The following is a 22580-nucleotide window of genomic DNA, read 5'->3' as shown; positions in this document are numbered from 1 at the left end:
GCTGGAGAGCAGTAGCATGATCTCGGTTCACTACAACCTCTGCCTCCTGGGTTCAAGCTATTCTCCTGCCTCAGCCTCCCGAGTAGCTGGGACTACAGCCACACGCCACCACACCCAGCTGATTTTTGTATTTTTAGTAGAGTCAGAGTTTTACCATTTTGGTCAGGCTGATCTCCTGACCTCGTGATCTGCCCACCTCAGCCTCTAAGAGTGCTGGGATTACAGGTGTGAGCCATCGCATCTGGACTTTTGTTGTTGTTGTTTGTATTTTTGGTTTTTTTTGGAGAGGGAGTTTTGCTCTTTTTGCCCAGCCTGGAGTGCAGTGGCATGATCTTGGCCCACCGCAACCTCCACCCCCTGGGTTCAAGTGATTCTCCTGCCTCAGCCTCCCAAGTAGCTGGGATTACAGGCATGCAACATCATGCCCAGCTAATTTTGGATTTTTAGTAGAGACGGGGCTTCTCCATGTTGGTCAGGCTGGTCTTGAACTCCTGACCTCAGGTGATCCACCCGCCTCAGCCTCCCAAAGTGCTGGGATTACAGGTGTGAGACACCGAGCCCGGCCTTTTTTGTTGTTTAAAGACAGGGTCTCACTCTGTCACCCAGGCTGGAATGCAGTGGCACAATCATAACTCACTGCAGTCTGGACCTCCTGGGCTCAAGTGGTTCTCCTGCCTCCACCTTCCAAGCAGCTGGTACTACAGATGCACTCCACTCACAGGGCTAACTTTTTAATTTCTTGTAGAAATGATGTCTTGCTATCTTACCCAGTCTGGTCTGGAACTCCTGGACGCAAGCAATCCTCCTCCCCTGGCCTCCCAAAGTGCTGGGATTATAGGTGTGAGCCATCATTCCTGGTCCCCTCATGACTTCTTTTTTTTTTTGAGACAGAGCTTCACAGTTGTTGCTCAGGCTGGAGTGCAACGGGGCGATCTCGGCTCACCACAACCTCTGCCTCCCAAATTCAAGCAATTCTCCTGCCTCAGCTTCCTGAGTAGCTGGGATTACAGGCATGCGCCACCATGCTTGGCTAATTTTGAATTTTTAGTAGAGATGGAATTTCTCCATGTTTTTGTCAGGCTGGTCTTGAACTCCTGACCACAGGTGATCTGCCCACCTCGGCCTCCCAAAGTGCTGGGATTACAGGCATGAGCCGCCTCACCCAGCCGCTGCCTTCTTTAATTCTACAGCACTGTGTGGATTTCCATGTCTTTATTTCCTTGGAAAGTATGAGCTTCTTGAAGGCAGAGACTGTGCCTTGTCTTTCTTTGTATCCCTTACTTCTCTCCTAGTACCTGACCTAGAAAGCACTCAATAAAACAAATGCTTAGCCCCATTTCACAGACAAGAAATCTCCACTGAGAGAGGTAACTCACCTGTGCAAGTGATATCACAATTGAATGCAGCACTGCCTGGCTGCAAACCAATTCCTCCCAGACTGACATGACAGGTGGGTGAGTGGGGAAAAGAAGGCATGAGGTAACTGGAGATTTTAGTACCTATTAATAGGCAGTGGATCTTGGCACTCAAACAGGCTGTCTTTATTAGCTGGGGAGGAGACCGAGTGGGCCTGGGTGGCATGGAAGTATTTTCCCAGGGAAACCCATTGTGCAGGCTTATCCATTCAGATTAGACAATGCCGGTTCCTCTACACCTGCCTTGGCTAACCTCACCTAGGAGTGAATGCAGCAGGGACACCGTCACATCTATGTCAACACAGAGTCATGGAATTCAGTAACAGAATAGGATCACAGATCTACGGAACAATAGCCGGGAACCTCGGACATGACCGATAGTTATTAAATGCTTGGCCAATGAAAAAAAAGAACCTAGAACAAGTATCACAGTAAAATCTAATTATAGAAGCTGAGTTACTTTGAGAAAGCACCAGGCACAGCCCTCAGCCTTTGGGCAGCGAATGTTGTCTTTGGACTAGACAGAAGAGATGGTTGTCTGCCCTGCTTTGAAGCTCTCTAGCCAGGAAAACTCCAAACCACTCATTTGTTCATCCCTTTGCCCACACAATCAACATTCATTGAGCATCTGCTGTGTGGGGTGCTAGGTGACAGTGACAGTCCCAGGAAGCAGTTTCAGTCCTCCCTGCCCTCAAGGGGCTCTGCATTTAGGGAGGACAAACATACATCATGGCCATAAAATTTGATAAAAAATTAAATTAGAGAGGGGCACACCCTGCAGTGGCAGCAAAGGAGGGACTCCTGACTTCTCTGCCAATTGCATGTTTCAAAATCATTTAACCAAAGACTTGCTTTGGTATGAACTTAAGCTCTCTTACTGTGCATTTTTTTCTTCTACTAATCTTTTTTTTTTTTTTTTTTTGAGACAGAGTCTCGTTCTGTCACTCAGGTGAGACCTCATCTCACTGCAACCTCCGTCTCCCAAGTTCAAGCAATTCTTCTGCCTAAGAATCCCAAGTAGCTGGGACTACAGGAACCCGCCACCACGCCTGGCTAATGTTTTGTATTTTTAATAGAGGGGTTTCACCATATTGGCCAGGCTGGTCTTGAACTCCTGACCTAGTGATCTACCTGCTTCGACCTCCCAAAGTGCTGGGATTACAGGCGTGAGCCACCGTGCCCGGCCTCCTCTGCTAATCTTTAATTAAGTGCTCACCAGGTGCCTGACACTGACTCAAAAACTTGGTGAATTAAACCAAACGCACCTCCTAAGGGTTTTCCTGTCTCATATCCTCAGAGGCAGTATTCAATTCCCTCCCCAACAACCCCCAGTCCCCACCCCACCCCCACCTTTCCTTTTGCCGCATAATCTTAACTGCTGTAGTGAGGGCAGCCAGGATAGCATGGTAGTGAGATCATCAGACTGTGACTTGGGTTCTTGTCCCTATTTTGCCATTCGTTCTCTGTGTAAACTTGGGATGGGACTTCAGGGGGATTCCTTTAATAACCTCTAAACTTGCAATGCTGAGAGCCAAGGTAGCGGCTCTCAGGTCTTATTCCAGGAACTGCCACCAGAGGGCAGCCTAGAGACTCCTCGCAGGTTTTTTCCTCCAGAGCCTTTACTCTTTCCGTCACTAATGTCATCCACTCCCTACGGCCACCATTAAGGCACGCAGGTGTCCCCTTAGCTGTCAGGTGAGCCAGGCATGTGAGGTGAGGCGAGATAGGCTTGGAGCCCTCAGGAAAATTCAGGCACAGGCTGCTTGTCCAAGTGGACCTCACGGTCATCACTCACACATTACCTGAATATTTCATAAGCCTGTGGTCTAGAGGCGAAGATACCACAGTCAAAGGGATCGGGGCCCTGCCCTCAGGGGGCTGCCTTCCAGCAGGGGAGGAGAGGAACACACAGATGCTTACCTGTATTGGGTGATGAATGGTGTGATGCCGTGTAGGCAGAGGGAGGAAATAGGGATGGTCCAAGCATGTGGATTTTTTTTTTTTTTGAAACGGAATCTTGCTCTGTCGCCCAGGCTGGAGTGCAGTAACAGAATCTTGGCTCACTGCAACCTCCGCCTCCCAGGTTCAAGCGATTCTCCAGCCTCAGTCTCCCGAGTAGCTGGGACTACAGATACCCACCACCACGCCCAGCTAATTTTTGTATTTTTAGTAGAGATGAGGTTTCACCATGTTGGCCAGGATGGTCTCGAACTCCTGATCTTGTAATCCGCCCACCTCAGCCTCCCAAAGTGCTGGGGTTTCAGGCGTGAGCCACCACACCCAGATTTTTAAAAAATTATTTTTGAGACCAAATTTTGCTCTTGTTGCTCAGGCCCGAATGCAGTGGCATGATCTCAGCTCACTGCAACCTCCACCTCCCAGGTTCAAGCGATTCTCTTGCCTCAGCCTCTGGAGTAGCTGGGATTATAGGCATTCACCACCACACCAGGCTAATTTTTGTATTTGTAGTAGAAATGGGGTTTCACCATGTTGGCCAGGATGATCTTGAACTCCTGACCTCAGGTGACTCACCCGCCTCAGCCTCCCAAAATGCTGGGATTACAGGAGTGAGCCACTGCACCCAGCGAAGTATGTGGATTTTTACAAAATAAATATAAATTTTATTTTATTTTTTGAGACAGGGACTTGCTCTGTCACCCAGGCTGGAGTGTAGTCGCACAATCACTGCTCACTGCATCCTCCACCTCTTGGCCCCATGTGGTCCTCTGACCTCAGCCTCCCAAGTACCTGGGACCACAGGTGTGTGCCACCATGCCCAGCCTGGACACACTTTTAAATAGGAAAGTCAGAGAGGGCCTATATGAGATGACATGTGAGAAGAACTGAATGAAATGAGGGCGCAAGCCAGGCCACAGGAGTGTCGAGGGAGAAGAGGCAAATACAGCTTGGTGTAGTGTAGGATACGGCCTCAAGATTCCAGGGTACCCCAACTCCTGGTAGTAGCCATCGTGCTTAGCTCCCTGACTTAGTGCCTGCAGCTCCAAAGGACAAATAAGAATTCCTATGTTGGCTGGGCTCACATTTGTAACCCCAGCACTTTGGGAGGCCGAGTTGGGCGGATCACTTGAGGTCAGGGAGTTTGAGACCAGCCTGGCCAACATGGCAAAACCCCATCTCTACTAAAAATACAAAAATTAGCTGGGCATAAGGGCAGACACCTGCAGTCCTAGCTACTTGGGAGGCTGAGGCAAGAGAACCACTTGAACCTGGGAGGTGGAGGTTGCAGTGAGCAGAGATCGCACCATTGCATTCCAGCCTGGGAGATGAGTGAAACTCTGTCTGAAAATAATAATAATAATAATTATTGGCGCCAGCCTCTGGTGAAGTTGTTCTAGTCCCATAGCCCAAGAGAACTGAGCAGGACACCAGATGCCTCTTCAACAATAGTCTGTGTTTCCCGGTCACCTCCGCATGCTGGGTGCTGCCTTGGGTGCCAGGGAGACACTGAGCAGTGGGAGAAGCTCCCCCTGTGAGGACCTCTCACCCAGAGGCACTCAGACAGCCCAGAACACAGGAGAGAAGATGGGCCACCACAGTCCCAACCCCAGGTGGTCCAAGGGCCAGCCCAGCCTAGAAATCCCTCCTGGTACAAGTCTTTCCCACCTCTCCTCTCCCGAAAGCACGTTCAGACTGCACCCTAGCCCTCTCTTTCATCCTCTTGAGGGACCTGGGACTCTAATTCTGGGTGACCGGTAACAATAAAAACCACTAATAGCCCTAGTGGAAGGAATGACCATTTAATAGGTGCAGATAACAAGCAGACAAGGAGCGCTCTTTTCCCTCTCGCTCACTCCGAAGAGCAGAGACGGAAACATTCTTGTTACTCTGAGAGCTAATCACAGCCTCTGTGCGCCTCCTCGTAAGATAGACATTTTCTACATGTCAGATCCACCCGCCTCCGTCGGCCACCTCGGGTGTGACTGAAACAGCCATGAAGGCATGGGCTGGGGAGCACTGCCCTGCAGCTGACTCCCTGCTGCTTTGGGGAAGTGGGGGTGAAGGGGAAAGACCTGGGGGGAAGATAGGTTGGTGGGAGAACCCCACTTGCTGAATTCTTCCTCTTTCAGGATTCAGTGCCCAAAGGTGTGCCTGGCTCTGGCCCAGTCCTCACTGGCATTGCCAGTGGCGGTGCTCTGGGGCCCCAGAGGCTGGCAGGGCTGCTGGGAGGTGAGGGCAGGGCATGGGGAGAGTGGAAAGTGGGGGCTGACCCAGCCAAGCTCCAGGACGCCACTCCATAGAGTAGAGAGCCTGGGACCAGGAGCTGAGAAGGGAAGAAGGAAGGAAGGATAGAGCGGAGCACTGGCCACACCAGGAAGACTCTCAGAAAGAGGACGGTGTGGCCCCACCCCAGGACAGGGCTTCTCAGCGAGGGGCAACTCACTATGTTGCGGTAGGGGCACCTAACAGAACCCCCTAGGGGGTTGTTTTGTTTTGTTTTGCTTTTTTGAGACAGAATCTCACTCTGTCACCCAGGCTGGACGTGTAGTGGAGCAATCTCGGCTCACTGCAACCTTGGCCTCCTGGGCTCAAATGGTTTTCTTGCCTCAGTCTCCCAAGTAGCTGGGACTACAGGCACACGCCACCACACCTGGCTAGTTTTTGTATTTTTAGTAGAGACAAGGTTTCACTATGTTGGCCAGGCTGATCTCAAACTCCTGACCTCAGGTGATCCACCCGCCTCCGTTTCCGAAAGGGATGGGATTACAGGTGTGAGCCACTGCGCCCAGCCAGGGGTTTTTTTTTTAAGGTATACAGCACAGTCCTGCCCACCCCTGGCATCAGATTAATGCCATGTCCAGGGGAAACCCCAGTATGTCCTCATCACAGCCACGTGAACACTGCTGTTTGTTCATAAAAATGTGTTGCATCCCTGGCAGCGGGGAAGAAAGGAGCTAATCCAATAAAGAGAAGAGTGGCTCAGGGGAGACAGTCACCCTTGAGGAATGATGGCAGGACACACAGGCCCAGGCCAAGATTGCACAGGGAGTCACATGAGTGGCTGTGTCAGAGCCAAGTGTGCGTGCCCACTGCCACCTCTGCCAAGGCCATCAGTGAATCCTCCCAGCACCCACAGGGGCTTGGCACATAGGTGCTAGCACAGGGCAGGATACCAGAGGGGAGGGCACCATGTCCCTGAGAAAGGTAGAAAGGGGAAGCATGGCCTGGACACATTCATCCATTCCTTTATCTCAAAATATCACCAAGTGCCCACCACAGCTTCATGCTGGGGACTCAGTGAACATGGCTATGCTTTGCCCACTGGCATGGAGCCTGTGGTCCAGGGGAGATGGTTTATGCATTTCTTTTTTTTTTTTTGAGATGGAGTCTTACTCTGTCGCCAGGCTGAAGTGCAGTGGTGCAATCTCGGCTCACTGCAAACTCCACCTGGGTTCAAGCGATTCTTCTGCCTCAGCCTACCAAGTAGCTGGGACCACAGGCGCGTGCCACCATGCCCGGCTAATTTTTGTATTTTTAGTAGAGACGGATTTTCACCATGGCCAGGATGGTCTCGATTTCTTGACCTCCTGATCCGCCCGCCTTGGCCTCCCAAAGTGCTGGGATTACAGGCATGAGCCACTGCGCCTGGCCGTCTGTTGCATTTCAAAGCCATGGAAGTGAGTGGGGCATTCCCAAGAGGGAGGCAGAGAATTAGAGGTGAAAACTGAGTCAAGAAGTGCAGCCAGTCCCATGGGAGCACCTGGGCTAGCGAGGGCTCACCCTGCAGAGCTGGTTGGAACGGCGCCCTGTGGGGATGTGCTCTCTCCTATATGTTCTTGGTCACCAGAGGAACCAGGTGAAGAGTGTGAATGACTCAGGCCACCCCTCCCCACACAGGAAAAACAACTCGGAGGACATCCCCTACTGGGAGTGGGCCAGGAGCATCAGGTTCCACGCCAGGGAGAGAAGGGTGTTGTTGTGGCTGCCGAGCTGAGTCCACAGGGAAGCGTGGGCGTCATGGAGACAGAGAGAGGAGAGGAAAGGCCTCCCGCAGCCAAGCAGAGGAACAAAGGAGGGAAAGGGCCCACAGGAGCTGGAGCCGCAGGTGGCTCTGGGTGGCCCCTCTCCTTCTCTTCCCAGTACAAATGAAGCTGCTTTTCTAGGCTTCTTCTCTTCCCTGGGCTCCCTCCCGTTTCTTCTCCCAAGCCTAATCCCTGGTCTACCAAGTACACCTATGTGAAATTCTTGTTACAGAACTTCTCTCCTGATTCTCAGGCCCCCAGAGTAGGAAAGCTGCGGAGGAGGGACCTCATGAGTGGGTGACTCTCAGTTAAGAATTTTTAACTTTTTTTTTTTTAAGACAGTCTCACTCTGTCATCTAGGCTGGATGTAGTGGTGCGATCTGGGCTCACTTTAGCCTCTACCTCCTGGGTTCAAGCAATTCTTGTGCCTCATTCTCCCGAGTAGCTGGGATTACAGGTGCCCACCACCATGCCCAGCTAATTTTGTATTTTCGGTAGAGATGGTTTCGCCATGTTGGCCAGGCTGGTCTCAAACTCCTGACCTCAAGTGATCCACCCGCCTCAGCCTCCCAAAGTGCTGGGATTACAGGCATGAGCCACCGCACCAGGTCAGGGATTCTTAACTTTAGCAGGTTTAATAGAAGTGGAAATCTTCTCTCTAGAAAGATACATACACATAGGAATTTTGCACACCTTACAGGGTTTAGGGAACCTCTGAAGCCTGTCCACGAGCCGCTGCCATTCATCTGTAGCATGAGGTCAGCTGCCGAATAACAGGATCTGTGTGCGCCTGGAAGTCCAACAGGCCTGGGTTTGAGTCTTTCCAAACATTTTGTTGCTTGTCAGCAGCTGGTTTGGACAAATAATTTCAACTTCGTTTTCTATTTTTTTTTTTTTTTTTTTAAGATGGAGTTTTGCTCTGTCACTCAGGCTGGAGTGCAGTGGTACGATCTCGGCTCACCACAACCTCTGCCTCCTGGGTTCAGGCGATTCTCCTGCCTCAGCCTCCCCCTCCCGAGTATCTGGGATTACAGGCGCACGCCACCACGCCCAGCTAATTTTTTTGTATTTTTAGTAGAGACGGGTTTTCACTATGTTGACCAAGCTGGTCTTGAACTGCTGACCTAAGGTGATCTGCCCGCCCTGGACTCCCAAAGTGCTGGGATTACAGGCATGAGCTACCATACCAGTCACCATACCAGTCACCATCCCACACAGTGCCCGGCCTCAACCTAGTTTTCTCATCTGTGAAACAGGGAGAAAAAGCACTTACCTGTGGGGCTGTTGTGAAGACTGAATGAGACAACACACGTTGAATACCCAGGCACACTGTCTGGCTGCAGTAGGGAGTCAGTACGTGGTAGATCTCTTGCCCCACGCCTCCTCTTTATGCAGTCCCTCATGATGTTGCCTCACCTGGCCTCCGATTCCTCCCACCTCTACCTCCTGGGTAGCTGGAACTACACCACACTATGCGTCAGCCCCCTTTTTGATCACTCAAATCCCTTTGGTTCCATGCACCTTCTCATATTTACTTCAATTCCTATAGAATCCAAATTCTCTTTTTTTTTTTTTTTTTTGAGACGGAATCTCACTCTGTTGCCAGGGCTGGAGTGCAGTGGCACGATCTCAACTCACGGCTACCTCCACCTCCTGAGTTCAAGCAATTCTCCTGCCTCAGCCTCCCGAGTAGCTGGGATTACAGGCATCCACCACTATGCCCGGCTAATTTTTTGTATTTTTAGTAGAGACAGGGTTTCACCATGTTGGCTAGGCTGGTCTCGAACTCCTGACCTCATGATTCGCTGGCCTTGGACTCCCGAAGTGCTGGGATTACAGGCCTGAGACACTACGTCCGGCCCATAATCCAAATTCTTTTAACCTGGTGTTGTAGGTCATCTACAAGCCTGATCCAAGCAGCTGGTCTATTCTCCCACACCACTGTTCCTCCACCTGCGTGTCCCACACCAACCCATGCCATCCACTGGTTCTAAATACACCTGAAGTGCCTCGAGGCCCTGAGTCTGGCTGCCTGCTCCATGCTCCTCTCATCATTCCTCAAGAACGAGGGAAAGTCCTGCCACCTCCCTGAAGCCAAGTGCCTTCCCCCTCTCCACTCTAGGCCGCTCTCTATGCTGTGTGTCCCCAGCTGGATAGCAGCTCCTCAGGGCAAGGAACAACTCCTCTTCCTTCTCAGTGCAACTTCCAAACCACAGCAGAGGAGCGTGCACTGGGAGCCAGGCCTGGCACAGAAAACACAGCAGCACAGGGCTGCCGGAGGGTGGAGGGGACAGTGACCTGCCTGCTTCATAATACATGCCAGGGATCCCCACCTTTTGCCTATGGAAGGCAAGTGCTTTAAACTTGATTTTCTTGGGTGGGGGGTGTCTACGCCACCCACACTTTCTCACCCAGACCAATGCACAGACAGGGACAGGGACAGAATCTGCTGCTGCGGAACACAGCAGAGCCGCCTGCACTCCTGTGGACATCACCAAACTGGCAGCTTCACCGAAGGTGCCCCCGGCCTGTGCAGGCACTCAGCTGATGCCCCTTCTCTTCCCTCCTCAACCCCATTAGCTTTAGGTCTTCCCTGCCTGTGCTGAGAGAAACATTAATGGTGAGCACCAAAGTAAAATCCAGCACAGCAGGTAGAGCTTCAGTAAAAACCTGAAAGCGCGATTGGAGCTCAGAGTGCCCAGATGTGGGCAGGACAATAGAGGAACTGGGCAGCCCAGGGTGGCAGGATAGGGTGGATAGGAGTGGACAGGGGAGAGTAGCCAGGAGGAGGGACGTGGCTGCGCGACCAGCCCATGTGAGTGGCTGGAGACCGGGAGAGACCGTGCCTCCTCCAGCCTGGCTGTTTTGGCCAAATTCTGACAGCAGCCAGGAGGAATGTGAGAAAGAAAGCAAGACAAACTTTGCTACCTCTGGCTGGCCAGGGGAAGTTTGTGTTGGAAAAGAATAAGCCACAGGCCCCGCCGTTCCGCTGCCTTCTCCCCTCCCACCCTGGGGGATGGCCCGCACCTTCTAGTCCACTCCTCCCTGCCCTCTGCCACTCTCCTTGATGCCCAAGAGCCCCCTCCCTCCTGGCCCAGGTGCTCCAGGGAGCCAGGCCCGAGAGTCTAGGGAGGAAATGATGATCGGAAAGGGCAGTGTCACTTTCAGTGTATCTCCGTCTCACATTCATGCCTGCAGCTCTGTACGAGGCAGGAAGGGAGCGGAAGAGACTCTGTTAGCGTTGGCTGGGCTGGAGACTCAGGAACGGGAGCCTGGGCTGTGGGGGTGAACCTGCCCTATGTGTTTTCCCCCAGTGGAAAGGAGGAGGACAGGAGCACCTGCAGGGCTCCGTTTGCTGGGCTTCCTGCTGGGGACTGCACCCCTTGTCCATTTAACCTTTCTCGTAATTTCCCATTTGAAAAAACCTTGCGAGGTGAGTGTTAGCTAAAATATCCCCATTTTACAGATGAGGCAATGGAAGTTCAGAAAGGTTTGATGAGCCAAAAGCCAAGAGGTTAGCCGGGACTTGAACCCACGTCATCTCGATTCTGAAGCCAGTGTTTTTTGTTTGGTTGTTGTTCAGGGGACCCTGTCCTATCACTTCCTCTCTCCATGGCTCCCTCAGTCCCTCTCTCCTCCCACTCCCCTTGTGAGTGTCACCAGCAAGACCAGATGTAGCCACTAGCTGCACGTGGCCAACCTCATCATTACAATTAATTAAAATTAAAACTCCACTTCTTCGGTGGTTATAGCAGCCCCATGTGGCCCATGGCTACCCTATCAGACAGCACAGACAGGAAACATTTCCATCCTCCTGCCGGTCTGGACTTAAAGGCCATTCAGGAGGTAGAGAGAATGGGAGAGGCCAGCCAAAGGGCCTCAGGGACAGAGCTGCCTTTGTGAGGAGATGAGGATGTTTTGGAAGTGACTTTGGGTGAGGAGAGCAGGGGTGTCTGAGGCCTGGAGGAGGAGAGGACAGCTTGCTGGACTCCCAGGCACCTCCCTCCGATACTGATACTCCAGCAATACTAGTGAGCAATTAATTGGCTGGGGCGGGGCCAGGGCCAGAGCAGGAGGAAAGCAAATGCAATGGAGAAGCCACCACCCTCTCAGCAGATGGCAGGGCCCCGGTCCTCCCGGCCTCCTTTCTTCCTTTGAGGACCCAGGAGCCTGTCTGACCCTCCTTGACCTGCCCAGAGCTGGCTGCTGCTTCCTGCTCGCTCATCCAGCCCAGGGCCAGCGGGTGGGCTACAGGGCCACCACCTTCCCAATTAGCCTTCTTAGCCTCTTGCTCACCCTTGAGGTCTGGGTCACCAGCCATGGGGAGAGGCTGTGAATGGCTTGTGAGTAACCAAGGCCCAGCTATGACAGAGGTCATCAGACCAGGCCTCTCCCCTGGCTGAGCCCTGGCTCCCAGCACCGCTCCCCACCCCCCAATCCCCCACACCATGCTGTCCCCAGAGAGCCCAGAAGCGACAGGTCAGGGAGTTAGTTTTGGCAATGCAGTGCTCCATTTCTGAGAGTGAGAAGACTCCCCTGGTGATAGAACACGTAACAGGTGTATGGCTGGCCTGGTACTTGGGCAGTGGTGGGAGGAGGAGTCTGGAGGGTGGGGCAGGACTCATTTGAAGGAGGAAAGTGGAGGTGGAATGATGGGGTCCCAAGGAAGAAGCAGATTGAGGGCTGTGAATGGGACCTTACTGGGGTTGGGCGGTAGGGCTGGAGCAGGCACCCAACCAAGTGCAGAAGAAAAAGCTGAAACACCCATGTCTGTGAGTGGAGGGCTGATGGGGAGACAGGCCAAGCCGGGTAGGGAGGAGAGGGAAGGAGCCAGGAGGCTGGGTTCCATAGCAAGAGTGGCCGCCCCAGAGTGGGTGGCCGTGGGGCAGAGCGCCTGGTTCCAGGTTAGGCAATGAGGAGCCAGGGCCAGGCCTGTCAGGTGGCAGGATCGTTAGGGCCCCATGGCCATGGGTACCCCACACTGCAGCCACTGTTGCTGCTGAGTAGGCAGATGCACCAGGCTGATTACCATGCTCCTCCCAGCCACACCAATTTCCCCCGGGGCTCCCTCCCCCTCCATCCCTCCTGCCCTCCCCACAGTGACTCCTGCCCAGGGAATGTCCAGCTCTGGCATAAAGGACCCGGGTGTCCTCGAGCTGCTGTCAGTTAGGAGGCTGTGCAGTCCGAGATGGGCTCATCTCGGGCACCCTGGATGGGGCGTGTGGGCGGGCACGGGATGATGGCACTGCTGCTGGCTGGTCTCCTCCTGCCAGGTAGGAGGCTGGGGGCTCTGGGAGCAGGAGGGAGATGGGAGGGAGAGTCTGGGAGGGGACAGGCAGGGGCCCTGGAATCTGCCTTTTGAGTCTGAGGGTTGCTCCTCACTGCCTTGTCACCTCAGGTAAGTTACTTAAACTTCCTGAGCCTGTTTCTGAAACTCTAAAGTGGGGTTAATAATAACACCCAGCACTAGTCTATGTGTTTCAAACTAACTAATGTATGTGACATGTGCTTTGAAAATTCTAGAGGTTTACATAAATGTTAGTGGGGGTGATTTTTATTATGAGAGCAGTACAAGATAATGATTGGACATTTAGTAGTAATAATAACTGTTAACATTTTGTGAGACTTTTTATGTGCCAGACTCTGTTTAAAGCACAATTTGGATTATATATTGGCACCTTTCGTTTGTTTGTTTGAGACAGAGTCTCACTCTGTCTCCCAGGCTGGAGTGCAGTGGCGTGATATCAACTCACTGCAACCTCCACTTTCAGGGTTAAAGTGGTTCTTGTCCCTTAGCCTCCCGAGTAGCTGAGACTACAGGTGCCCACCACCATACCCAGCTAATTTTTTTTTTTTGTATTTTTAGTAGAGACAGGATTTCACCATGTTGGTCAGGCTGGTCTTGAACTCCTGACCTCAAGTGATCCTCTCGCCTCGGCCTCCCAAAGTGCTGGGATTACGGGTAGGAGCCACCATGCCCAGTCTAGGTTAGCACTTCTGATCATTACAAGAATGGTATGAAAGAAAATTTGCTATTTCCACTCTACAGATGGGGACACTGAGGCTTGGTGAGGTTAGGAAACCAGCACAAGACCATGCATTAGGAAGCAGTAAAGCCAAGACTCCAACCCAGGCCAGGCGACCACTGGACCTGTGTTGTTGGCCACCGGGTACTTACAGCCCTTGAGAAATTTCTGTGACCTCCTCATGGCCTGGTGGGTGGTTGGTGTCTGAGGGAATAGAGAAAGAGAGAGGCAATCCTTGGTGGATTCGTGCAGAGGACTGAAGGGAATTGCCACAGCTGGGGTTTGGCGTGGTGGTGCATGCAAATAATTTCTTTTTGAGGAGAGAACAGGGACATCACAGATGATGGAAGTCTGGTTGTTGTTGGAGGGATCAGGATGAATGGCAGTAATGAAGCATGATGTATAATGCTTTATGCTTTCTAAAACATCATCCGGCGGGGCCTGGTGACTGGCGCCTATAATCTCAACACTTTGGGAGGCCAAGGCGGGTGGATCACCTGAGGTCAGGAGTTCGAGACCAGCCTGGCCAACATGGTGAAACCCCATCTCTACTTAAAATACAAAAAATTAGCCAAGTGTGGTGGTGGGCACCTGTGGTCCCAGCTACTTGGGAGGCTGAGGCAAGAGAATCCCTTGCACCCAGGAGCAGAGGTTACAGTGAGTTGAGACCCTGCCGAGGCAACAAGAGCAAAACTCCATCTCAAAAAAAGAAAAAAAAAACCTTCCATGTGGATGCTCTCATTTAGTATTCATAGTAATGCCGTGGGAAGGCAGGACAAATTTGGCTCCTCTGAATATATAACTAAAGCTCAGAGGTTCAGTAACTTGCTGATAGTGGCTCTGTCTGTGACTCATGGGACCTGGAGGGGCTGGGGTAGGCAGAAGGAACACGTGTGAAAGAGTCATAGAGGAAGGATGTGGTAAGTTGGGCCTGCGGGTTTGAGCAAAGGCAAGGAAAGGTAAGGAGAGATACGGTCCCACATCCCCAAGGGAAGTCAAGGCAGCAGAAGTCAGATGAGGGGCTGGATGGAAGCAGGCGGGCTCAGAGAGGGAAGCTGATGGTGGCCAGGAGCCTCAGAGGCTCTCGGGGTTTCGTCCTGGTTCTCTGGGCTGGGCCAGGGAGAGCAGGGCTGGCTCAGGGTGCGGTGTCCTGCCACACTGGTACCAGCAGGTTCTGAAGCAACAGGTGGTGACCCCACATCCTGGCCCCCACCCAGCTTTACTGGCATGGTCAGTGCTGGGATGGGAAATAGGGTTTCCATTCCTGACCACAGCCTGGGCTCTCACGAAGAAGCTGGTGACCAAATCTTAGTCCTCGAGTGCTCTTTCCTTTAATTCAGCGCCTCTGCCCCCAGGCTTCTTTTTCCAGTGTCTCCTGCTATATTTTTTCTCCGCTTCTCAGCCCTTCGTTGTTTTGCCTTTTGTCTTCTCCTTCCCTTTGGTCCCCCCATCCGGCCCAGGATTTTTCCCTAAGAATTTATGCCTGCACTTCTCAGAGCCGTAGTTTCCCCAATTCTCTGTCTCTTCAGGGCCCTTTCTTTTAGACCTACTTGTTCCTGCCACTTCTCCATTCCTTCTTCTTTTTAAAAAATTTTAAATTAAAAAACAAAATAGAGATGGGATTTTACTATGTTGCCCAAGCTGGTCTCGAACTCTGGGGCTCATGCAAGCCTCCCACCCTGGCCTCCCAAAGTGCTAAGATTACAGGGATGAACCACTGTGCCCAGCTCCCTCTTATCTTCAATGTATTCCTTTGAGGTCCCCCACTTTGGCACCTAATTTTCTATTTTTTCTGGTTGGTGTTTGCCCACCCTTCCCAAATAATGGAACTGCCTTTATTCTGTCACCTCAATATCCTTTAGAGACGATAGCCAGTTCTCCCTTCTCTCTCCCTCCCCAAACTCTCCCTGGGCTCCTCTTGGGAGAAATCTGAGAGGCAGATGACTGAGCTGGAGCTGAAGGGTGGGGGAGGAAGCCAAGTTTCCCTGGCCCTTACTGACCACTCCTTTCCTCCCCAGAGACCTTGGCTAAGAGCATTGCCACCTTCTCAGACCCCTGTAAGGACCCCACGCGTATCACCTCCCCAAACGACCCCTGCCTCACTGGAAAGGGTGACTCCAGTGGCTTCAGCAGCTATAGTGGCTCCAGCAGTTCTGACAGCTCCATTTCCAGCGCCAGTGGCTCTAATAGTGGCTCCAGTGGATCCAGCGTCGCCCAGAGTGGCTCTTCCGGATCTTTTAAGCCAGGAACGGGGTATTCCCAGACCAGCTACTCCTCTGGATCTGCCTCTAGTCTACAAGGTGCGTCTGGATCCTCCCAGCTGGGCAGCAGCAGCTCTCAATCTGGAAGCAGCGGCTCTCACTCCGGAAGCAGCGGCTCTCACTCCGGAAGCAGCGGCTCTCACTCCGGAAGCAGCGGCTCTCATTCGTGGAGTAGCAGCTCTCATTCGAGCAGCAGCAGCTCGCATTCAGTCAGCAGCACCTACCACGTAGGGAATGGCTCTGCTCTGCCAACCAACAGCGATTCTTCCCGCATTATAAGACCTTCCCAGACCTCTGGGGCGTCCATCAGTGGCGGAAGTGCCAGCTCCAACCTGCGTCCCTGTAATTCGGACATCCCTGAATCTCCTTGCAGTGGCGGGCCTGTGGTCACGAAGGACTCCAGCCCCTACATCCCCAGCTCCCACTCTGTGTCAGGGGGTCAGAGGCCCGTGGTGGTGGTGGTGGAGCAGCACGGTTCTGGTGGTCCCGGAGTGGTTCCAGGTGCCCCCTGTAGCAATGGTGGCCTTCCAGGCAAGCCCTGCCCCCCAATCACCTCTGTAGACAAATCCTACGGTGGCTACGAGGTGGTGGGTGGCTCTTCTGACAGTTATCTGGTTCCAGGCATGACCTACAATAAGGGGAAAATCTACCCTGTGGGCTACTTCACCAAAGATAACCCTGTGAGAGGCTCTCCAGCAGTCCCTTCCTTTGCAGCTGGGCCCCCCATCTCTGAGGGCAAATACTTCTCCAGCAACCCCATCATCCCCAGCCAGTCGGGAGCTTCCTCGGCCATTGTGTTCCAGCCAGTGGGCACTGGTGGGGTGCAGCTCTGTGGAGGCGGCTCCACAGGCTCCAAGGGGCCCTGCTCGTCCTCCAGTTCTCAAGTCCACATCAGTTCTAGCGTTTCCAGCAGCTCCGGTTCACCCTACCATCCCTGCGGCAGTGCTTCCCAGAGCCCTTGCTCCCCACCAGGCACCGGCTCCTTTGGCAGCAGCTCCAGTTCCCAATCCAGTGCCAGAATCATCCTTCAGCCTTGTGGCAGCAAGTCCAGCTCTTCTGGCCACCCTTGCATGTCTGTCTCCTCAGTGACACTGACCGGGGGTCCCGATGGCTCTCCCCATCCTGATCCCTCTGCTGGTGCCAAGCCTTGTGGCTCCAGCAGTGCTGGAAAGATCCCCTGCCGCTCCATCCGGGATATCCTAGCCCAAGTGAAGCCTCTGGGGCCCCAGCTAGCTGACCCTGAAGTTTTCCTACCTCAGGGAGAGTTACTTGACAGCCCATAAGTCAGCGTTTGCATGTGTGCATGCCTGGGGCAGACACAGGCACATACATTGTATCTCATTTGGGAGAAGACCAGTGCCCAGGCGTAGGGTTAGCTCAGTTTCCCTCCTCCTTCCCCAAAGAGTGGCTCTGCTTCCTCCACTACCCCAAGGTGGCAAACTCTCGTCACCCCTTCCTCCTTCCTCTTCGTAACATTGTAGATTCAAAGCTCCTCTCCGATTCTCTCCTACTGTTTAGATTCCCATTCCACTGCAGTGCCCCCTCAGCCAGATAATCACCCCTTTCAATTCCCTCTGCTATGTCTTTGAAATGGTCCACTGAGTAACCCCTGCCCCCATCAGCTTCTCAACTGGGAAACCCCTGAAATGCTCCCAAAGCACCTCTGACACCTGGAAAAGCTCTGCCTTCCTCTTCCACTTTACCAAATAAAGCAAAGTCAAACCATCATCTGGAAACAGTGGCCACTTTTCACTGACCTCTCTTCAACTCACTCTGTGAGTTCACATCTGGTCAACTCACTCAATATACTGCTGGGCTCTCGCTCCCAGTTTCACCCCACCCTCCATTACAGAGCTCACCACGCCCTCCTACGTCACCATCCTCAATACACCCATCGCCTCTTAAGTCCCTATCTCAGCCCCTTCCCTCAGTGCTCAGATGCTTCCCTGGGTGAGGGAGACACTGGGGCACCCACAGAGGTTGGAGCAGGCTCCCTGCTCTCTCTGGATCCTGGACAGATGATCCTGGCTCAGTAAACTGTGGGGACTAGGTGCAGACTTTTTGCCTTCTTGGAGTCCTGGGTCTCCTCCGAGAGCCTGGGTCGTACTCCTCCTGCACCTCTAGAGGTCTCTGTGTCCCTAGTTTTCCTTCAAAAGAGGGCCATATTTCCCTTCTACCTTCCAGCTCCTCCCACAGGGGAGGAAGACAATAAATATTTGTTGAACTGAAAGCAGAGATTGCCTGGTCTCCCAGATCCTTCCTCAATTTCCCTCCTCTCTCATTGCTCCAGGAAATCCATTCTCTTCCCATTCCTCATTCACCATGGGGTCCCCTCTCCCCTTATTTAGGGCCCTTAGTGCTTCTTCTCAGTCCCCTCCCCATCCAAGCTCCTTTTCTTCCACCATTAGCGTGCCTCACCTTGTAGACGCCATCCTCTCTGGGAGTCGGGAGTCTCGATTTCCTGGGTTTCTGGGACACCTGGAAGCTTGGGAAGGCTGAGACACAACAACTCCAACCAGATTCCTGTCAACTGAGTAGGAGCTCAGGTGGGTGTTGCTCCTGGAGCTGGGGGTGGAGAGAGAAAAGGACTGAGAGGATGGAAGCGGGACAGGGAGTGTAGCCAGCAGGGTGACTCACTGGCCTAGATAAAGAGGCTCGCCTGCAGCACAGCAGAGCCAGCAGTGGCCTCTCCATCTTCACAATCCCTGCTCTGCTGGGGTCCAGAGTGAGAGTGGGAGCAACATGGCTCTCGGGTGAGGGCTGAGAGGGCAGAGTGGCCTCCATTGGAGAAAAGAGAGAATGTGGAGACCGTGGTGAGGTTCATACGACTTAAGTCCTGAGACAGGCAGGGAGAGGCTGAGGCTGACAAAGTCCCACATCCCAAGGAGGCCTGTGCTTGTCCCTGTAGGAGTCCCCTCCATCACCCCCAGCACAGGCCAACTCGCAGAGCCTCTGCTTGGCTCCAAAAGAATTCACCCCTACCCTAGTGCTTAACCCATTCTCTCCTATCAGGATGGTGCTGTCTGGTCCTGAACTTAGAACTGTTGAAACTCCAAGTCTAGAATCAGCAGAAATGTATCACATCGACAAGATGTGATTTCCTCTACTGTTACTTGGAAATAGCCACTTTCCCCCAGTGTGTCTTATGTTCTGTGGCACATCTGACCACCTGTGGCTGGCAGAATGACGTCCCCAACCCTAACACCATCAAAGATGTCCACATCCTAGTCCCTGGAACCTGGGAATTAGGTTACATGACAAAGGGAAGTTAAAGTTGCTGATGGATTAAGGTTGCTAGTCATCTGACCTTAAAGAGATTATCATGGATTATCCAGGTGGGTCCGGTGTAGTCACTGGGTCCCTTAATGTGGACGTGGGAGGCAGAAGAGGAAGTCTGAGTGACACAGTATAAGAACTGGCTGATATTGGCTTTGGAGATGGAGGAAAGGGACCATGAGCCAAAGAACACAGGTAGCCTCTAGGAGGTGAAAAAGCAGGGAAAGGGATTCTCCCCTGAGGCCCCTAGAAAGAAGCACAGCCCTGCTGACACCTTGATTCTAATCCACTGCAACCTATTTTGGACTTCTGTTCTCCAAAACTGTGAAGTTTAATAAAGCCATGCTGTCGTGAGCCATTCGGTTCATGGTGATTTGTCACTGCAGCAGCAGGAGTCAACCAGCATCTCATAAGGATGGATCCAGCCCCATTTCCCCTGCTAGATCCAGGGTCTCATAGGAGCAGCTCCTCCGATGGGGCCACTTCTGCACCCCAGAGCCTCCTGCAGGTGGGGGCCGAGGTGAAGATGTGAGGATGCAGGAGAAAGGCGTGCTGGGAGTGAACAGTCTGGACTCCAAAGAGAACCAAGAGTTTCTGTTGCTGAGTGTGGCGATTAAGAGAGTGGGACCCCAGGGTGGAGGTCCCTGTGCTGAGGGAAGCAGGGTGGGGGACGCTGGCAAGCAGGGATGGGCTGTGAGCCTGGACACCTGGGCCAAGAAGGGGCAGGGAGCTCAAGGAAAGGCGCCAGGGCAGGAGACACCCAGCTTCCTCTGGGACATTCATTCAAGTGGCACCTGTTGCCACAGACCACATTAGGAATGAGGGTGGAATGTGGAGGTTCATTGTCTCCATAGCTACTAGCCCAGCCTGTTTCTGCTGTCCCCCGCCCCGCTACCAGGATAAAAGCTGGCTGTCTTGGGGCTGAGGGAGATGCGGGTGCTGAGCAGGATGCAGGGCCGCGTGGCAGGGAGCTGCGCTCCTCTGGGCCTGCTCCTGGTCTGTCTTCATCTCCCAGGTACGGAGGCCATGCTTGACCCTTGGGCAGGAGGCACTGGAGGTCCCCCAGGAAAGAGGAGTTAAGGGAAGAAATAAAGGCAGGAGTGTACACATTTGGGTCCCTGAGGGAAAAGGAAGAATAGGCATAGGGGAAGCAGAGGGAATGAGGGAATCCAGGAAGGGAGACCATTGGTTGCTTTATCTTCTCTTTCCCTCAGGCCTCTTTGCCCGGAGCATCGGTGTCATGGAGGAGAAAGTTTCCCAAAACTTGGGGACCAGCTTGCCTCGGGTTGGACAGCCTTCCTTGACAGGCCCCTTTAACTCTGAACATCCTCAGCCCTCCCTGGACCCTAGGTCTAATGATTTGGCAAGGGTTCCTCTGAAGCTCAGTGCACCTCCACCTGATGGCTTGTCCCCTGCAGGAGGTTCTGGGGTGCAGAGGTGGCCTCCATCCCGGGGGCTGCCTGCCGTGGATTCCTGGCCCCCCGAGGATCCTTGGAAGATGATGGCTGCTGTAGCTGAGGATCACCTAGGGGGAGTGATGCCTGAAGAACTCTCTTACCTGTCCAATGCCGCGGCCCTCCCTCCAGGCAGTGACCCTTTGCCTGGGGAGTCCTCTGCCGACCCCACTGACCCCTCGTCCAAGGCTTTAGTCCTCTACCACGACTTGGAGTCCAGACGACTGCCCCCTTCTAATCCGCTGGGAGCCAGGGGAAAAATCCTTTCCCAACACCCTTTCTGGTCTCTTATCCACAGGCTTCTGCCTGGTCACCCCTGGGGGACCCTGAATCCCAGTGTGTCCTGGGGAGGTGGAGGCCCTGGGACTGGTTGGGGAATGAGGCCCATGCCATACCCTGGGGGAATCTGGGGCATCAATAATCAACCCCCAGGTACCAGCTGGGGAAATACCAATCGATATCCAGGAGGCAGCTGGGGGAATATGAATCGGTATCCAGGAGGCAGCTGGGGAAGTATTCATCTATACCCAGGTATCAATCATCCATTTCCTCCCGGAGTTCTCCAGCCTCCTGGCTCTTCTTGGAACATCCCAGCCAGCTTCCCTAATCCTGCACGCCCTGGGTTGCAGTGGGGCTAGAGCACGACAGAGGGAAACCCAACACTGGGAGTTAGAGAAGGAAGTCCTGCTCCCGCCCCTGTTGTGTGGGCTCAATCCAGGCCCTGTCAGCGTGTTTCCAGCATAATCCCCACTTTTCACTGCCTCCCCTGCTCATCTCCAATAAAATAAAAGCACTTATGGAATTTGCTTCTCCTCGGTGTCTTTGTTTCTGGGCATAAGCTGAAGTGAGTCTGTCCATTCCCGTTTTCTAGCCATCCCCACATCCCTCCAGGGGCCCCTGCAGACGCTCTCTTGCTATCCCATCCTTTGTAGAGGATCAACACCCGGGTGCTTGAAGGTGGAGCCTCACAGTCTCACCTCAGGCAGGTGGGAGACTGTTCCAGAACTGTGCTGGAATCTGAAAGGGGGAGGAGGCACAGCAGGACTGATTGACATGGCACCTACAGCAGGGGGAAGGGTGAGGTCCCTGAAGGTGGCTCCAGGACCAGGTGGACAGAATTCCTTGCAATTCACAGAAACAGAAAGCCAAGTCATAATGTCTGCGCTTCGCTTCTTTTCTTCCCCGGAAAGTCAAGCTTCTTGGAAGCGGAGGATGCATTGATCTCCTCCCTTACATGCATCATTTAGCACATTGTGTCCAAGAGAACCACAGACTTTGAACATTTGCTGAGTAAACAGCAGACCTTGATAAAGGAAAAGAGAAAAGGGAGAAAGAAAAGGGAGAAAAAACGTTGGAGCCAACAGTCCCACCTGGGGTGGCATTTGATGCTTTTATTCCCAAGCGATGACACAGTCTCATCCTTTGGTCACATTATGGTCTCGCCTGCTCTCCCTTTGGTTTTCCCAGGAGCTCAGCATCCTCACACAGGAGTTGGAGTGAGGGCAGTGAAGGGTCAGGCTACAAAAGTGCAGACGAAATTAGCAGGTGTGGGTGGGAGGTGGTTTGGTTCTGGATCCTCTTTTCCCCGTGCCACGCCTGCAGTGGTCCAGGTGTATGTAATCTCCACCCAGCCAGGTCCCTGGGAGTTGGGCAGCTTGTGGGAGGGGAGAAGGGAGTAGGAAAAACACCAGAACTCAAGGGATTTCCAGAGAAGATGCCCGGCCCCAGCGTCTGCCATAAGGCTCCACCCTGCACTGAGAAGTCCCTCCTAGAACACCTTCCCCAGAGCCCACCTTCCCCAGAGCCCACCTTCCCCATCAGCAGCCACACTCCCTTCCTCATCACCTCAACCTCTTCACCTGATTCTTTTCCCACTTTGGACTCTCTTGGTTTCTCCCTGCCCTAGGGTGAGGGGTGTCGTGCTGTTTTGAGCACCTGCCTCTTCCACAGCCCAAGGTCATTCTCTCTAGCCTGGAGTCTCATTTCTCTCTGTTGCTCCTCCTGGTTGCCTCCTCTCCGTAGTCATTCCTATTTGCACATTTACACTTTGTCCACAGTCCCCTGCTCTGTTCCCCAGACTCACTAGAGCATAAGCACCACGGGGACAGAGGCTTTGTCTCTTTTGTTCACTGCTGCACCCCCAGCACTGAGAACAGGGTCTGGCCCA

General features: G+C 53.2%; 2 protein-coding genes and 1 long non-coding RNA gene across 3 annotated transcripts; 2 read left to right on the top strand and 1 right to left on the bottom strand.

The window, feature by feature from the left end:
- Window positions 1-870: 870 nt before the first annotated feature.
- On the bottom strand, window positions 871-18215 carry LOC144582076 (uncharacterized). The gene is made up of 2 exons (XR_013533902.1): window positions 18102-18215; window positions 871-13626 (listed from the first exon to the last, which is right to left on the bottom strand). It is a non-coding gene; the product is annotated as an uncharacterized LOC144582076 (long non-coding RNA).
- CDSN (corneodesmosin) lies at window positions 12558-17419 on the top strand. The gene is made up of 2 exons (XM_035297521.3): window positions 12558-12669; window positions 15441-17419. Exons 1-2 carry the CDS (start codon window positions 12585-12587, stop codon window positions 16964-16966), a joined length of 1611 nt encoding a protein of 536 aa, XP_035153412.2. The 5' UTR covers window positions 12558-12584; the 3' UTR covers window positions 16967-17419.
- Window positions 18216-19886: 1671 nt separating the features above from the next.
- C4H6orf15 (chromosome 4 C6orf15 homolog) lies at window positions 19887-21215 on the top strand. Its single transcript, XM_035297553.3, has 2 exons — window positions 19887-19974; window positions 20174-21215. The coding sequence occupies exons 1-2, from the start codon at window positions 19890-19892 to the stop codon at window positions 21049-21051; spliced, it is 963 nt and encodes a 320-aa protein (XP_035153444.1). The 5' UTR covers window positions 19887-19889; the 3' UTR covers window positions 21052-21215.
- The last annotated feature ends 1365 nt before the right edge of the window (window positions 21216-22580 follow it).

This window comes from Callithrix jacchus, chromosome 4, assembly GCF_049354715.1.
Source record: "Callithrix jacchus isolate 240 chromosome 4, calJac240_pri, whole genome shotgun sequence".
Lineage (NCBI taxonomy): Eukaryota > Metazoa > Chordata > Mammalia > Primates > Cebidae > Callithrix > Callithrix jacchus.
This window is presented reverse-complemented; position numbering and strand designations above follow the sequence as displayed.

What these genes read in the sequence shown, in the direction of transcription:
- CDSN (XM_035297521.3), top strand. Translation starts at nt 12,585, where the DNA reads ATGGGCTCATCTCGGGCACCCTGGATGGGGCGTGTGGGCGGGCACGGG. An exon ending in GGCTGGTCTCCTCCTGCCAG is followed by an intron (nt 12,670 to 15,440) that starts GTAGGAGGCTGG and finishes TTTCCTCCCCAG; the next exon opens with AGACCTTGGCTAAGAGCATT.
- C4H6orf15 (XM_035297553.3), top strand. Translation starts at nt 19,890, where the DNA reads ATGCGGGTGCTGAGCAGGATGCAGGGCCGCGTGGCAGGGAGCTGCGCT. An exon ending in GGTCTGTCTTCATCTCCCAG is followed by an intron (nt 19,975 to 20,173) that starts GTACGGAGGCCA and finishes TCTTTCCCTCAG; the next exon opens with GCCTCTTTGCCCGGAGCATC.